The 15,649-nt window shown below is 58.3% G+C and overlaps 1 protein-coding gene across 1 annotated transcript in view; it reads right to left on the bottom strand.

Moving 5' to 3' along the window:
- MAPK8IP2 (mitogen-activated protein kinase 8 interacting protein 2) overlaps window positions 1-5,970 on the bottom strand; it is a 60,455-nt gene extending 54,485 nt beyond the window's left edge. The window contains exon 1 of the mRNA XM_077807475.1: window positions 5,906-5,970. Coding sequence (XP_077663601.1) covers window positions 5,906-5,970 — 65 coding nt within the window. The remainder of the gene's footprint in view (window positions 1-5,905) is intronic.
- Between the last annotated feature and the right edge of the window lie 9,679 nt (window positions 5,971-15,649).

Genomic DNA, 15,649 nt, shown 5'->3' with positions numbered 1-15,649 from the left:
GCCTCCTCGTGGCAGACACCAAGGCTGTGTAAGGGTGCGTGGGCGAACCTCCCTCAGTTCCTTAGGGAACAACGGAAGCAGAGAGGAAGGAGGGTGGGTCGTGGTGCGCCCACCTCGAAGAACTCCAGTTACTGCATGGGGTGAGCAATGCTTCCCTCTTCTAGTAGGCTCCTGCTGGCCCTGTGAGAGGAAGGGAGCGGCTGCTGTTTAGAGGACACTTGGTGGCCATGGAGGACAGTTGGGCGGCCCTCTTCCTCAGAGATCTGTCTCTTTCTGGGCAGTTTCCTGCCCATAGGTGCGTAAAGGCCCCAGGGATGTAGGGCAGCCCTGGAGTCCTTCAGCGTGTGCAGGGAGACATTTGCGGTCTCCGAGAAAGCGTATGACCTTCAAAGGCGTGGCGCTCCACAGTGCTCTGAACACCTCTCCGACCCCGGAAGTTGGAACCACGGTGCCCTGCACACAACTACCGCTGGCGAGATGGATCTGGCAGCAGCGTCCGTGGCACCTGGGTGCTCCTGGAGAGCCATTCTGGCCAATAGTTTGCCCGCCACAACTACGGACTGGAGTTGCTCCTGGCAGTCTTGTGGCTGCTGTTCAATAAAGGCTGTGAGCTTGTTGCCATGAGTAAAGTTGTATTTGGCCATGGACCATCTGACAGCCCAGGATCCAGAACTGCAGGGCTTTCATCCAAAGAGATTTAGTCACTTTGGTTCTGGTCATGGGGGGAGTTCTCAAAAAGGGCTGCTTGCTCCACTCATTCGCTGCACCCACCACTAAGGGGTTGGGGGGAGGGGTTGGAAAATAAAAAGTGGAATCCTTAAGGGGCATGGAGCGCTTCATATCCGCCCCTTTGGCACGTCAGTGGAATAGTGGCTGGTGTCTGCCCTGCCGTCTGAGCCGGATTCTCCCTGCACGAAGGTGGATTTCCAAAGGGGTCCCGAGGGGAACCCCTCACAGAAACTGAGGCGATCGACGGGGAGTCCTCTTCCTCCACATCCTCCCATGGGGGCTGGGGGGGCAGCCAGTGAGGACAGAGGAGCGTCCTGGGCCATGAAATGGCCACTCAGAGTCCGAGATCTCGCAGGTCACAACGACGGGGACGCTGGTTCATCCAACAGCACGAGATCCCTGGGAGTGCCAGAATTCCTGGGTGGTACCGGAGAGAACCCCGTGCCGACGCCAGAGCCGAAGACACTGGTGACAATGGGCATGCTGCAGGAGTTGCAGGGGTCAGGCACCCGTGCTCGCACAGTGCCCCCGGCTGAGCTGCGTGGGTGGGTGCCGAAGGCTGGGTCAAGGCACTCGATGGGACCAGCGGCTGAACGAGTGCTTCGGGGCCCATGGCAGGGCCGAGCTTGGGGGGACCTGGTGCTTTCTCTCTCCACTGGAGCCATGCGCCCCATCCTTGGAGCGCCAGGCTTGGCGGGCCTGCTGGGGCCGGAAGGAGAGCCCTCGGGCTCAGCCGTACCCTCGGTGACGGCTCTTTTGGAGTTGGCTCCTTAGAGTTAAAAGTTTGCGCTCCACTTTTTGGCTTCCCTTTCGGAGGAGAAGCACGCCCCAAGGTTGATGGGGTGCTGGGTCTGGCTGAGGACAGATGTGTTGGGGGGAGGGGGAGGAGATGTACCCAGAGGGCGGCTGCAGGGAACATCCCATGGCCAACAGTCTGAGCTTCATCCCCCTGTCCTTCCTAGCCCTGGCCTAAAGAGCCAAGGAGAAGTTGCACTTCTGGGAGATGGGGGACTCCACTCGGCACTGGACTGTCGCTTGCCAATGCAGCACCCCAGCAAGAGATGCAGCGTTAGAAGCCTGGCGAACCGGGCAACCCTACCAGGAGGGGACAGGTCTTCCTGGGGAAAGGAGAAGGAAGAAGCCGTACTCTCACCTTAGCTAACTATTACTAATCACTAAACAGTCACCTACTACCACAAAAAGAAAAGGAGTACTTGTGGCACCTTAGAGACTAACCAATTTATTTGAGCATGAGCTTTCGTGAGCTACAGCTCACGAAAGCTCATGCTCAAATAAATTGGTTAGTCTCTAAGGTGCCACAAGTACTCCTTTTCTTTTTGCGAATACAGACTAACACGGCTGTTACTCTGAAACCTACTACCACAAACTAACTGAAGAAGGAGAAAAGGCCGAGTACACTCTAGGAGGACATGCTGCTGCTCCGTCTCAGGCTGAGGCGGTAGAGAAGGGACCTGCTTTGAGCAGGGGGTTAGACTAGGTGACCTCCTGAGGTCCCTTCCAACCCTGATCTTCTATGATTCTATGAGGGTGGTTTGCCCGCACACACCTACACAGCAGGGGTGTCTGCCACAAGGAGGCACTGGGCGCAGGCATGGGCCGAACAGACACTGCTAGCTAGAAATCTCCCAGCGAGGGCTGGAGATGTGCATGAGCCCCTGAAGTGGAGCACCCATAGGGGCAAACCCTGCTGAAGGCTCCAGGTCTGGTCTACAGCTACTGGTACGTCAAGAGACCTGCCTGCTTCCCACCTTGAGGCAGCTGAGACCTTAACCTAGGTTGGTAACCAAGGAAAAGCCCTGGCCATGTGGCAGTCAGACGGCACTTTGATCGCATACGTCCCGCATGGAGCTGCTCAGTCCCTGACAGCTCTGCCCCGCTCAGACTTCGAGAGGGCCTTGCTCTGAAGGCTGAGCCCAGCCCCAGCAGATAACACAAAGCAGGCCCAACAATCCCGGGCTCCGTCTCATTTCACAGAGAGGGGAAGAGACTCCCGCAAGGTCACAAGGAAATGGCAGAGCTGGACGCAAACCAGGCTATCAGCTGCACCGCACAGGTAGACGCCAAGCACCCAGGTTGTAGGGAGGAGCAACAGCAGCGTCAGCCCAGAGAGGGAAATCTGGGCAGCCCCGTGAACCGGCCAGCGCATTATAGGTGCCCTGTGAAGGGTTTGTAAACCTCAGTCTTGTGCCCTTCCCGATGGAGAAGGGGGCCTGGGAGGGGTTATGTTAACCAGCGTTTAGCTCCTGCTTGTCTGTTCCCTCCACAGTGCTGGTACGCAGGGCTGGGCCCTGCCTAGGGCTCTCGGGGATGGCTATTGTGGGCGCTCAGCACCTTCAGCGAAGAAGCCAGGATGCTAACTGTGTGCCAAGACTTCCTTTCTCCCCCATGTTAACCAACCACCGGAGTTCAACAAATCCCAACCCCAGAGCACAACTCCCCTCTCCTCCCAGCGCCCCGGTTCCTGCCCCTTGGCTTGCAGGTGGCCCTGTCCCATTGGCTCTCCAGTCAGCCTGCCCAGTGGGACCTGGATTTCTACAGCAGAAAAACTAGCATCTCTCTGCTGTCCATGAGTGCCAGGCCGAGGCAAAGCCCAGCCCTTGTTTGCTCCGCCACTTGCGGAGACTGGGTGACGCGGACCATGGTTCTGATGCACTCGGGCAATCCCCATGTTTGCACCTGCTCATCTTTACACATGGCCTAGGAGGGACCCCCCAGCAACCAGCCATGAAAATCCCCCTGCGACCGAGTGCCACATGGTACAACCACAGAGCCACGCTCGAGGGCAGCCTTTTTGCTCCTGTCCTCACGGGGCCTCCTGTCTGGGGATCTCTGACTTCTATCCGGCGGGCACAGGGCCACCCTGCCACTTGCCAGTGAGCTCTGGAAGGTCAGGGACAATCCTGGGAACCTCCCTGCTCGAGGGACTGCAGTGGGCCTGACCCTGATCTCACCTGCCCACATGCCCCCCCCAACCCGCGCTTCCCGTTTCACCCTGGAATGGGAGGGAGAAGACACAGGCCCAGCAGCTCCCCCATTGGAGGCTTGGAAGCTCCCCAGCCGGCCAGTGCCAGGATCGGTTCCCGGCCAGGGGTAATGCGCCCACCTCCATGGGAGCAGAGCGCGGCTCCAGCCCGAGGAGTCTGGGGCAGTGTTGATCTCGGCAACGGGAGCTGAGGGCCTGTGGGGATGGGCCCCTGGGAAACGCCAGGAGTAACAACAAGCAAAGTGGAGCCAGATCAGAGGAGAGCAAGGGATCGACTCCCAGGAAAGATTAAACCAGCTAAATCTGTCGAGTTGGGCTCAACGGGGGCGGGGGAGGGGACGTGCTCAAAGCCTGCAAATCTCTGGAGGGCGTAAATCCCAAGGACACAGAGCGTGACACCAGGGGTGTAACTAGGGCAAGGACAGGCTGAACAGCCAGATGACATCCTGGCAGAGTATCCGATGGGACTAGGGAATCGTCCCCGGGGAAGGGCCAGGGCCCCTCGTCGCTCCCTGACAGGGGGAGGATCCGGGCGGGAATCGTCTCCAGGGGACGGGATGGGGGTCACAACACTGGGGCATTCAGAGCCCTTGGGAATGGGCACTTGGGGTGGGTCCCAGCCCTGGTCCACAGGATGGACTAGGTGGGATGCAACTGGGCTTTTGGTCTCTAGTTTCTGAGCTTCCATGAGAGGAGGGGTGGGATCAGCCCTACAGCAGCCAAGGGCAGGGGCTTTCCGTCTCTGCCCTCTGTCACACCACGTGGCTAAGATATTGGCCTGCAGCTGGCTCTCAGAAGTGGGGTCTGTGCCTTGGATGCTGCCCTGCCCCCTTGTTTAGGATTCACTCCCCAAACACACCATTTTCTGATAACATCAGCTGAGGACCGACTCCTCCCCCCCCCGCAGCCTGTACCCCCAGGGAACCAGCTGCTAGGAGAGGTCTCAGTCCTGGTGAACAGGATGGGTCCTGGGGGCCAAAAAAAAATGGGACAGAGAGTGAGGCCCATAGGCTCTGAAGCTCCCACCCCACAAGCTCACTACCTTTGGGGGCAGCTCCCCCATACACACACCAGCTGCCCCAGCTCCTGCCATGGGGCAGGGGAACCAACCATCAAACCCATGAGATGAAGGCCCTAGGCTACTGGGCTATGTGCTGAGAGCTGGGGCCTGGGCCGGCTTTGGGACAGGTCCCGGCAGCCTGATGGCTCGTGCTGTGGGAGGCTGGGGCCCACTAGCTGGGCATAGGGAAGCTCTGCCTGGCCTCTCCTCAGGGTTTCCCTGGGAAGCCTGAACCCCCAGACACTTCCCCCAATTTGTCCCCAGGCCAAGGGGAGCTGGCTGGGCAGACTTGGGGGGGAGCCCCCTGCCCATGGGCAGAGCTGTCCCAAGCCCTCCACCCGATCCCCCTTGGGGCAGGCCTGGGCCACCAGCCCTGTGGCCCTGCCCTGGAGCTGGGTCAGAGCTGGCCATGCCGGAGCATTGCAGCAGCTGCGGGGGCAGGCAGAGACCCAGGCCGGCCGGGGGGGGGGGGGGAGGAGGAGACTCGACCCAGCCTGGCCCTGGGGGAGACCCGACCCAGCCCAGCTGGGGGGGGGGGGGGGCGGCAGGCAGAGACGCAGCCTGGCCCTGTGCGGGGGGAGGGGGAGAAAGGGAAGAGACCCGACCCAGCCTGGCCCTGGGGGGAGACCAGACCCGACCCAGCCCAGCTGGGGGGGGGGGGGGCAGGCAGAGACGCAGCCTGGCCCTGCGGGGGGGGGAGTAGAGACCCGACCCAGCCTGGCCCTGGAGGGGGGAAGACCCAGCCCAGCGTGGGGGGTGGCAGGCAGAGACCCAGCCTGGCCCTAGGGGGAGACCCAGCCCAGCGGGGGGGGCAGGCAGAGACTCAGCCTGGCCCTGGAGGGAGACCCAGCCCAGCGTGGGGGGGGGGGGGCAGGCAGAGACCCAGCCCGGCCCGGTGGGGCAGGGAGCGGGGCAGGCAGAGACGCAGCCCGGGGGGCAGAGACCCAGGGCCCCCCCGTGCAGGCCCGGCTGGGGGCTCCGGGCTGTGTCCGGGCGGGCAGGGCGCGGGCCCAGGGGATGCGGAGGCGGCGGGGCCCGGCGAGCTCCGGGCTGGGGAGGGGGCGCGGGCGGGGGTCCCGGCCTGCTGGGCCGGGGGTCCGGGCCCCTCTTACCTGCAGCCCGGCGGGGAGAGCGCGTGGAAGGTGGCGAGGGAGAACATCTCCGCCCGGTCCGCCATCTTCTCCAGCCCCGAGCCCGACTGCGGAGCGAGCCTGGCGCAGGCGGGGAGCGAGCCGGGCAGGGCTGGGCCACACGCGGGGCGGGGAGCTGCGGGGCGGGGCGGGAATCAGGGCTGGATGGGGGGCGGAGAGCTGGATGGGGGGTGTATGGGGGGAGGGGGCTGTACAGAGGGACGAGAGCAGGGGGTTGAGGGGGGGCGGAGAGCTGTGTCGGGGGCTGTATGGGGGGCAGAGCGCACCGGGAGGCTTTATGTGGGGGGGGGTCAGAGCTGGAGAGGACAGGGCCGGGGAGCTGGGAGAGCGGGAGGATCAGAGCTGGGGGGGCAGAGCTGTCTGGGGGACAGGTCCGGGCCGGGGGTTGTATGGGGGGTCAGAGCTGTAGGGGGCAGGGCCGGGGAGCTGGGAGGGAGGGAGGGAGGATCAGAGCTGGGGGGGGGTGGGCAGAGCCGTACGGGGGACAGGTCCGGGCGGGGGGCTGTATGGGGCGAGGGGGCTGTACAGAGGGGCCAGGGCAGGGGGCTGTATCGGGGGGCGGAGGCTGCGCCCCCCTTACTGCAGACCCCGGCCCGAGCGCTTTGCCCCGTCCATCCCCCGCCGGCGGGCCGGGCCGATGCTCGCAGCCCCGCTGGCTCCAGAGCTCGGCTCCCCGGGCCAGGCCCAGCCGCTGCTGGAGGCGGAGCCCGCGGGCCGAGCCCAGAGCCAGGGACCGGGCCGGCTGCAGCGCCCGGGGGCGGCCGGTGGAGCGGCCGGGCTGGGGTCCCCGCTGGCCCGGCCCGGGCGCAGGGAAGGCGGCGGGAGCTGTCCGCAGGCTGGTGCTGATCAGCCGGGCGCTGTCCCGGGCCCGGGGTGCTGCAGGGCGGAGCTCGGGGCTGGGCCGGGGGGCGAGGCGCTGGCGGGTCTCAGCCCAGCCCCGCGGGAAGGGGCCCCGCAGCCCGGCCCCGCAGCCCGGCCGGGCAGGGAATGACCCCGGCTGTCCGCTCAGCGGTGCGGAGCCAGCCGCGCCCAGCCCGGCTCACAGCAGCGGCCGCGGGGGAAGGAGCCGGGGGCAACGCCGGGGAATACCAGTTTGCCGGGCCTGGGGCTGGCTGAGAGGCCCACGGGCTGGGCCTGGGCCTCCCAGCAGCGAGGCTGCGGGTGAGTCTCACCCCCAGAGACAGACGCTGCGTTTTCTGGCTTTTCTCTCCCCCCTTTGCATGTGTTTGGCTCCTCGGGCCCACTCCCGCTAGCCTCTTCCCTTGCCCCACAGAGCAGCGACGCCCAGGGGGCTGGCAGAGGAGGGTTTCTGTCCTTTCCTGCTCCCTCCAGAGAAGGGGAAAGGGAGCAGGGGGGCTTGTTGAAATAAACCCCTTACTTAGTACGTGACCTTTCAGATGCGTTCATGATTGTACCTTCTTTTCTGTGTCTTTAGCGGAGGGTCCCCAGGGTGTTTCAGGGGGCGTTTGCCATGGGGCTAAGCAGCCTGAGGTGTCTGTGTACCAAACCCGCTTCCACGGGGACACTTACAGCGGGACATTTGACTCTTTGGGTTCCTCTGTTCCGTCAGAATTAATGCAGACCGCCCTGTCCCCCTGGGGCGGGGAAAGCCTCGGCTAGGGGAGGGGGTAGTTTGCTGGGCCTGTCCCAGAGCTGGGGGCAATGTATGCATCGGGGGCCTGTCCCAGAGCTGGGGGGCAGTGTGTGAAGGGGGGGTTCCCACCAGGGCTGGAGGACAGTCATAGAGAGTGTGTGTGTGGGGCGGGGGGGGTGCCTTTCCAGAGCAGGGGGCAGTGTGTGTAGGGGGGCATTCCCGCCAGAGCTGGAGGACAGTGTGTGTGGGGGGTGGGTGGGAAGGGGAGCCTTTCCAGAGCTGGGGGGCAGTGTGTGTAGGGGGGCATTCCTGCCAGAGCTGGGGGACAGTGTGTGTGGGGGGGGGGAGGGGAGGGGAGCCTTTCCAGAGCAGGGGGGCAGTTTCAGGGTGGGGTTGGGAGGAGTCTGTCCCAGAGCTGGGGGGCAGTGTGTGAAGGGGGGGTTCCCACCAGGGCTGGAGGACAGTGTGTGTGTGTGGGGTGGGAAGGGGAGCCTTTCCAGAGCAGGGGGGCAGTGTGTGAAGGGGGGAATTCCTGCCAGAGCTGGAGGACAGTGTGTGTGGGGGTGGTGGGGGGGAGACTTTCCAGAGCAGGGGGGCAGTTCAGGGTGGGGTTGGGAGGAGTCTGTCCCAGAGCTGGGGGGCAGTGTGTGTATGGGGGGGGAGGGGGGCCTGGCCCAGAGCTGGGGGGCAGTGTGTGTATGGGGGGGGAGGGGGGCCTGGCCCAGAGCTGGGGGGCAGTGTGTGTAGGGGGGGGTTCCCACCAGAGCTGGGGGGTAGTGTGTGTATGGGGGGGAGGGGGGCCTGGCCCAGAGCTGGGGGGTAGTGTGTGTGGGGGTGGTGGGGGGGAGACTTTCCAGAGCAGGGGGGCAGTTTCAGGGTGGGGTTGGGAGGAGTCTGTCCCAGAGCTGGGGGGCAGTGTGTGAAGGGGGGGTTCCCACCAGAGCTGGGGGGCAGTGTGTGTATGGGGGGGTTCCCACCAGAGCTGGGGGGTAGTGTGTGTATGGGGGGGAGGGGGGCCTGGCCCAGAGCTGGGGGGCAGCGTGGGGTGGGGAGGGAGGAGGAGCTGGCAGCACCCGGGTTGCTACGCCAGCCCCTTCGCGGCAGCTGTGTTTGTGAGGGCCCCCGGGAGGGCAGGCCGGAGCCGTGTACACCATGTGCCAGCTGCCTCCCCTCCCCATCCCCCAGGTGTGCATTGCCATAGCGCTGCGCCTGGGGCCCCTTAGACCCGCAGGCCGTCCTTGCCAGGTGTTTGCTACTGCTGGCAAAGGCTCCTGTGAGCACTAACCGCTCCTAGATAAGGCGGCCGAAGGGAAGCAGTCACTGCTCCAGGCCGGGCCCCAGGGGCCAGGGCAGCTGCTCGGGGGCTGCAGGCCCCCTGGGGCCGTGGTGCTGACCCCAGCTGCACCTGACCCATGGTAAGAGCGGCTGAGCCCCCGCCCTGGCCCCTGGGAGCTGCTGACAGACTAGTGCGACGCAGGAGCCCTCCCTGGCCGCTCGGGTGTAAGTTGTCTCCCTGCAGAGCTCCTGCTACCATGCCAGGGACACTGCTGCCAGCAGAGACCTCCCCTGCCCGCCCTGGCTCCATCGCCACTGAAGGGCACAGACCCTGCTAGGATCACGGCTCCTGAGCTCCTCAGCCAGGGAGTTCTGGTTCCACCCCATCGCTTTGCCGTTCCTCCTCTGGGTTCGCGTTTGCAGCAGGATGCAGCCCTGGAGAAGGAGGGACCCTGCCCATCCTCTGCACAACACCACCTGCCTCCAGGCGCCACCCTGACCCCCAGCTTTTCATTAAAGTGCCCATAGCTGGTTAAGGCAATCCTACAACCCTCAGCCATCTCCACGAGCTACACTGAGAGGAAGCCAACAGCGCCGTCTCTCCACAGGGATTTCACACTGGGATCGCTCTCACTGGGTAAAAACAACCTTTCTCTGGAAGGAGCAAAGCCCTAATCACCTTCCCGCCTGTGCCAGAACCATGGCGCCCCCGAAAGGCAGGGGCGGGGCGGGTCTGAATGCCAGTAGCTGTCAGGACAAGAGGCGAGACAAGCTCTCCCTGCCGGAGGTTTTGGTCTGAAAGGAGGCCTGGCAATTGGTAACCACCAGAAGCAAGAGGTCACAGCAGCATTGTGCATGGCTGGAGACGGATGATGATGGGTGGATGCGGGCCACCACGGAGAAGAGACGCAGGAGGAATTCCATGCAACTAGAAGTTTCAAATTGATCCCAAGTCCTCAGTGTGAACACTGTGGAAGGTACCGCTCACGTTCCAGCGGGTCCCAGGGAATGGAGAGCTGTACGGGACACAGTATGGATGGCAGCTGTAAGAAAATCAAGTTGACCCACAAAGAATTCTCCAACTGTCCAAAGTAGACAAACAATCCTTGTTGGAGATGAAATACGCAGAATCAAAAGAACATACTGCAAGGGACAAGTGGAGAAACCAGACAGTGTCCTGCCTTCCCAGAACCAGGACACAAGATATCACTCTCAGTCTGGACAAGTTTCTGAAACTGACGGGCAAGGATCCGTCCGAGATGGTTCATATCAGCACTAAGGACACTGCACTGCAGGATCACTCACAGATGACAGATCACTTCAGGGAACTTGGAAGCCTGCTGAAGAAGAATGTCCTTGAAACGATCTTTTCTGAGAGCTTTCCTGTTCTGTGAGCTCAGGAAGGCAGAAGATGCTGAAAACTGTGCAGGGCTTTGGTTTCGTGGAACATCGGCCCATCTTCTACAGGGAGAAGGGGTGGGATAGTCTGGCTGGCCTCCATCTCAGTGGAAGGAGGACCAATCTCTTTGAGGACAGACTGGCGAGAGTAGTCAGGAGGGGGTTAAACTAATAGCAAAAGGGGAGGGTACAAAGAGGGAAGATACGAGCTCTCAACACAAAATCAAGATGTTGAGAACAAAATGAACCAAGAAACCAAAGGACATGAAGAGAAGCAATTCTTGACTTGCTGACACACCAATGCTAGGAGCCTGGGGAACAAACAAGTAGAATGGGAATTGCTCATTTAGGAGCATAAATTTGATCTATTTGGTGTCACTGACACCTGAGTGGCTGGTTCACAGGATTGGAATGTAAAATGAATGGTTATGACCTCTCTAGGAAGGATCAGGTGGGCAAAAGGGGACTGGCATTATCTGTTTTCAAGTCACGGATAACACAGAAGAAAATGAGCATGAATGCGTATGGATCAATGTCCTTTCAGCTAAAGTCCTAGCTGGGGTCTGCTACAGACCCCCAAATCACACTAGAGAACAGGATGACTGCTTCCTTACACACTTACCCAGAGTGTGTTGGGAAAAACCTACTTGATCATGGGGGGTTTCAGTCTGAGTGACGTATGCTCGAGGTCTCATGCTGCCAGTGCTAAAACACATCCTTAAATTTCTCAACTTTCTGTATGACAATTTCCTAACCCAAAAAGTGTTGCATCCAACATGGGAAAATTCTATATTAGACCTCATCCTAACAGACAAAGAGGAACTGATCACAGAACGAAACATTAATGGTAGCTTAGGTACAAGTGATTGTGACTTAATCACATTTATAATGTGCAAGCACAATAAAGTCCAGACCAGTTATATAGATACTTGATGCTTTTGTAGGGCCAATTTCACAAAGCCAAAAACAATTATGGGCCAGATCTGCTGGGAGGAACAATTTAATCAGAAAAACGTGAATGATAATTGGGAATCATTTAAGAACATCTTATTAGCCACAGCCACAACTGAGGAAGAAGGCTGTGTTGATTAAACCCCCCCCACAACAACTTGGTTTAGAGGGGAAGTGAAGGCAACTGTAAAAATAAAAAATAAATATATACACTAAATAGAATAGAATAGAAGAGAGAGAGAGAGAGAGAGAGAGAGAGAGAAAGTGATAATAATGAATATAAATCAGAAGTGAGAAATTGTAGAAAATTGATAAGGGAAACCAAGGGACACAAGGAGACCTCTTTGGCCATGAGACAGGGTGCTCTACTCACTGCTGGATTGCATCTCCCCCTGGTTTTTCTGGGGATTAGCTTCATAAGGTCAGCACCCTGTCCTGCAGTTGCACACTGTCTCTCTGCCTTGCTCTCTTGGTCTACAGCCCCTCTCTCACTCCACAAGCTGTTGCTGTCTCCTTGTGACTCAGCCCTCCAGCCAGGTCACTCTACGCATTTTTCCCTTCCAGGGTACCACAGTGTTCCTTCAGGAATCCTGGGAAGGCTTCTGAATCCCTGACACATAGTGCTGTGCCCTCAGTGGCTAGCAGGGGAACTCGGGCCCACCCACTACTCCAGGGTCTGGCTCAGGGATCCTCTAGTGAGCAGTCAAGGGCTGTTCCCTTCTAGACCTTACAGCCTTTCCCTGAGCCCTTTTCTTACCATCTAGCACTCCTCCACCTCCCAGGGGGTAACTCTAGGCTACCTGTCTCTGCAGCCTTCTCCCAGGGAGCGACTGGAGCCTTTCCCAGCAGCCCCCTTTAACTACCAATTTCCTGCCTTTGTAAGCACAGCCCAGCTTGTTCCTCCTCAGCTGGGCTCCTTCACTCAGTCCAGGGATTCCCCTCTGCTGTGGCTTGTTGGGTTAAGTAGTCCCCTTCTCATCCTGCATTAACCCTTTCAGGGCAAGTGTGGTGAACACCCTATTCCAGCCCAGCGGAATTACAGATAATAATATTGAGGATTTTAAAAATATACTAGGCCCAAAAAGAATCCTGACCATGGTGTTGGGCCATTAGTAGATGGAAATGAAAAGTTATCAGTAACAATGCAGAAAAGGCAGAAATGTTCAATAAATATTTGTTTTGTTTTTTGGGGGGAAAAAACTATCATACAGTCTCATGGTATGGTGATGTTAACACTCTGTCCATTCCTCAAGTATCTCTGGAGGATGTTAAACAGAAGCTACTAAAGTTAGACATTTTTAAATCAGCAGAGGACTTTGCCAGAGGACTTTGCATCCAAGAGTTTTAAAAGAGCTGGCGTATGACCATTAACATTGATTTTCAATAAGTCTTGGTGCACTGGGGAAGTTCCAGAAGACTGGAAAAAAGCTTCTGTTATGTCAATATTTAAAAAGGATACACAGGATGATCCCGGTAGTTACTGGCTTATCTGCCAGACGCCAGTCCCGGGCAAGATAATGGAGTGGCTGGTATGTGACTCAATTAATAAATGGAGGGTAATGTAATTAATGCAAATCAACATGGTTTTATGGGAAATAGATCCTCTCAAACTTACTTGATATCTGTATTTTTGGGATGAGATGATAAGTTTGGTTGATGAAGCTAATAGTGTGATGTGATAGACTTAAACTTCTGTAAGGCACTTGACCTGGTACCGCAGGACATTTTGATTAAAAAACCAGAATGATATAAACCGAGCATGGACACATTAAATGGAATAAAAACTGGCTGACTAATAGGTCTCCGAATGTAATGGGAAACAGGGAATTGTTATCGAGTGGGGGTGCTTCTAGCCGGGCCCGCCGGGATCACTTCTGGGCCCTGCACTGTTTAACACTGTTATCAGTGATGTGGAAGAAAACATAAAGCATCCCTGATAGAGCTTGCAGATGACACAAAAACTGGGGGAGAGGTAAATAGTGAAGAGGACCCGTCACTGGTTCAGAGCGATCTGGATCTCCTGGTAAACTGGGTGCAAGCCAACAATACGTTTTCAGAGAGCTAACTGTAAATGCAGACATCTAGGAACAAAGAACTTAGGCCAGACGTACAGGCTGGGGGACCCTATCCTGGGAAGCAGGAACTCTGAAAAAGATTTGGGGGTCATGGTGGACAACCAGCTGAACAGGAGCTCCCAGTGTGAACTCGTTGCCAAAAGAACGCATGTGATCCTGGGAGGCATAAACGGTGAATCTCGAGTGGGAGCAGAGAGGTTATTTGACCTCGTATTTGGCCCTGGTGCGACTGCTAAGGAAGACCTTGTCCAGTTCTGGTGTCTGTAATTCAAGAACGATGTTGATACATTGGAGGGGGTTCGGAGGCGATCCACAAGAACCATTAATGGATTAGAAAACCTGCTGTTTAGTGCTAAGCCAAGTAGATAGAACTCCTTAACAAAGAGATGGCTGGAGTGACGCGATCACAGTCTATAAGTACCATGGGGAACAAGTATTTGATTTTGGTCTCTTCAGCTTAGCAGAGGAAGGTCTAACGTGGGCCAATGACCGGAAGTTGAAGCTAGACAAATTCAGACTGGGAATAAGGTGTAACATTTTCAACGGTGAGAGTCGTTAACCACTGGAACAATTTACTCAGGGTCACTGTGGATTCTCCATCACTGACCATTTTAAAATCATGATTGGAAGTTTTTCTAAAAGCTCTGCTCTGGGAATTATGGGGCAGTTCTGTGGCCTGTGCTACGCAGGGGGTCAGATTAGATGATCACAGTGTTTCCACTCTACTCCGCCCTGATTAGGCCTCAGCTGGAGCATTGTGTCCAGTTCTGGGGGCCACATTTCAGGAAAGATGTGGACAAACTAGAGAGAGTCCAGAGAAGAGCAACAACAATGATTGAAGGTCTAGAAAACATGACCTGTGAGGAGACATTGAAAAAACTGGGTTTGTTTAGTCTGGAGAAGAGAAGACGGAGCGGGGAGATGAGAACAGTTTTCAAGTACATAAAAGGTTGTTACAAGGAGGAGGGAGGAAAATGGTTCTCGTTTAACCCCAGAGGGCAGGACAAGAAGCAATGGGCGTAAATTGCAGCAAGGGAGGTTTAAGTTGGACATTAGGAAAAACTTCCCAAATGTCAGCGTGGTTCAGCACTGGAATAAATTGCCCAGGGAGGTTGTGGAATCTCTGTTATCAGAGATTTTTAAGAGCAGGTTAGACAAACTCCTGCCAGGAATAGTCTAGGGGTCGGGATGGATGGTAGTTGGGGTTCTCCGGGATGTCAGCTTTGGGGGAATGACTGTGTCACTTTAAGACAAAGTTCAGTCCCTGTTCCTGCACCAGCCCATGATCTGAACCAGGAGAGCGCAGTTAGCAGGATCCAGAACATCTCCTCCCAGCCCCTCACAGGGTCTGAACCAAGCCAGGCAGGAGGCTCAGAGGGGAGAAGTCATTGGCTGGCCAAGAGGGGCAGAGGATTTTCCCTCTGGCCAGTCTGAATGAGCTCTCCCCGATGGCTGGCAGCGCAATGGGGCAAAGGGCTTCAGGAGCAGCCCGTATCGGCAGAGACACAATTCCTCTGCCCAGGTGTGCAGCAGAGGGAGCTGCTTTGCCAAAGGGATCCGTGACAAATCAGTGCAGAGCTCATGGCTCGGGGTTATCCTTGTAGGAGTCAAGGGCAGCCGAACAGTGCTTAGCCCTGATTGAGGGGATCACCCTCCAGGGACTGTCCCTTGCAAGCGAAGTCCCAGAGCCGGCGTTTAAAGGCACCGCTGAGGGCACTCCGTGGAGAGTCCTTGTTTCTGTTCAGCGCCTACAGGAGCCGAAGTCGCTGGCAAGCAGGTCTCTAGGGGCCAAGCCTTAGGCCCGGTGCGGGGACAGGGCTGCAGTGAAAGACAATGGAGAGGCAGCTGCACAGAGGTTTTCTGCTACCCAGTGGGCTCCGGGGGGGCTCGGAGCGTGGTGTCTCCGACGTGGCACGGAGCCGCAGCGGGATCACAGCCGCGGCCAGGAGCCAGTTGCAGAGATGGTGGTGACAGCAGCCGAGGCAGTGCTCGATGCCCCCCCCGCCCACTTCCGGGGCAGGAGGTGGACCTGTGTGAATGTACCTCTGAACTCTGGGTCTCCAGTGTCTGGGGGCAGGGGTCTGCAGGTGGGGTGCAGCGGAGGGGAGTGTGCAAGGGACATTGGTCCACTGGACTTTCACGCCACAAGGTGGGAAAGTGAGTCACGGGACAGTGCCCAATGCACTGTGCTTGGGTGTTTGGTTAGGGCTCCACGCTCTCGAGTCCTGGTGGGGGTGGTTTCCCCCATTAACGCTGGGCTCCCTTTGCCCTTGTAGGAGCAGTTCTCTGCTGCTACGCAGGCTCCGTGCCTGCGAGTGGGGCAGTCTGGCCTCGTAGAGGCGCCCGGGGTGGTGTGTAATTTTCCCAGGTTGCTGGGTGGGGGCTCGAGCCGGTTCTGTGTGGCAGGGTTCA

This window comes from Eretmochelys imbricata, chromosome 1, assembly GCF_965152235.1.
Source record: "Eretmochelys imbricata isolate rEreImb1 chromosome 1, rEreImb1.hap1, whole genome shotgun sequence".
Taxonomy (NCBI): domain Eukaryota; kingdom Metazoa; phylum Chordata; order Testudines; family Cheloniidae; genus Eretmochelys; species Eretmochelys imbricata.
The sequence above is the reverse complement of the archived record's forward strand: the minus strand, read 5'-3'. Positions and strand labels throughout refer to the sequence as shown.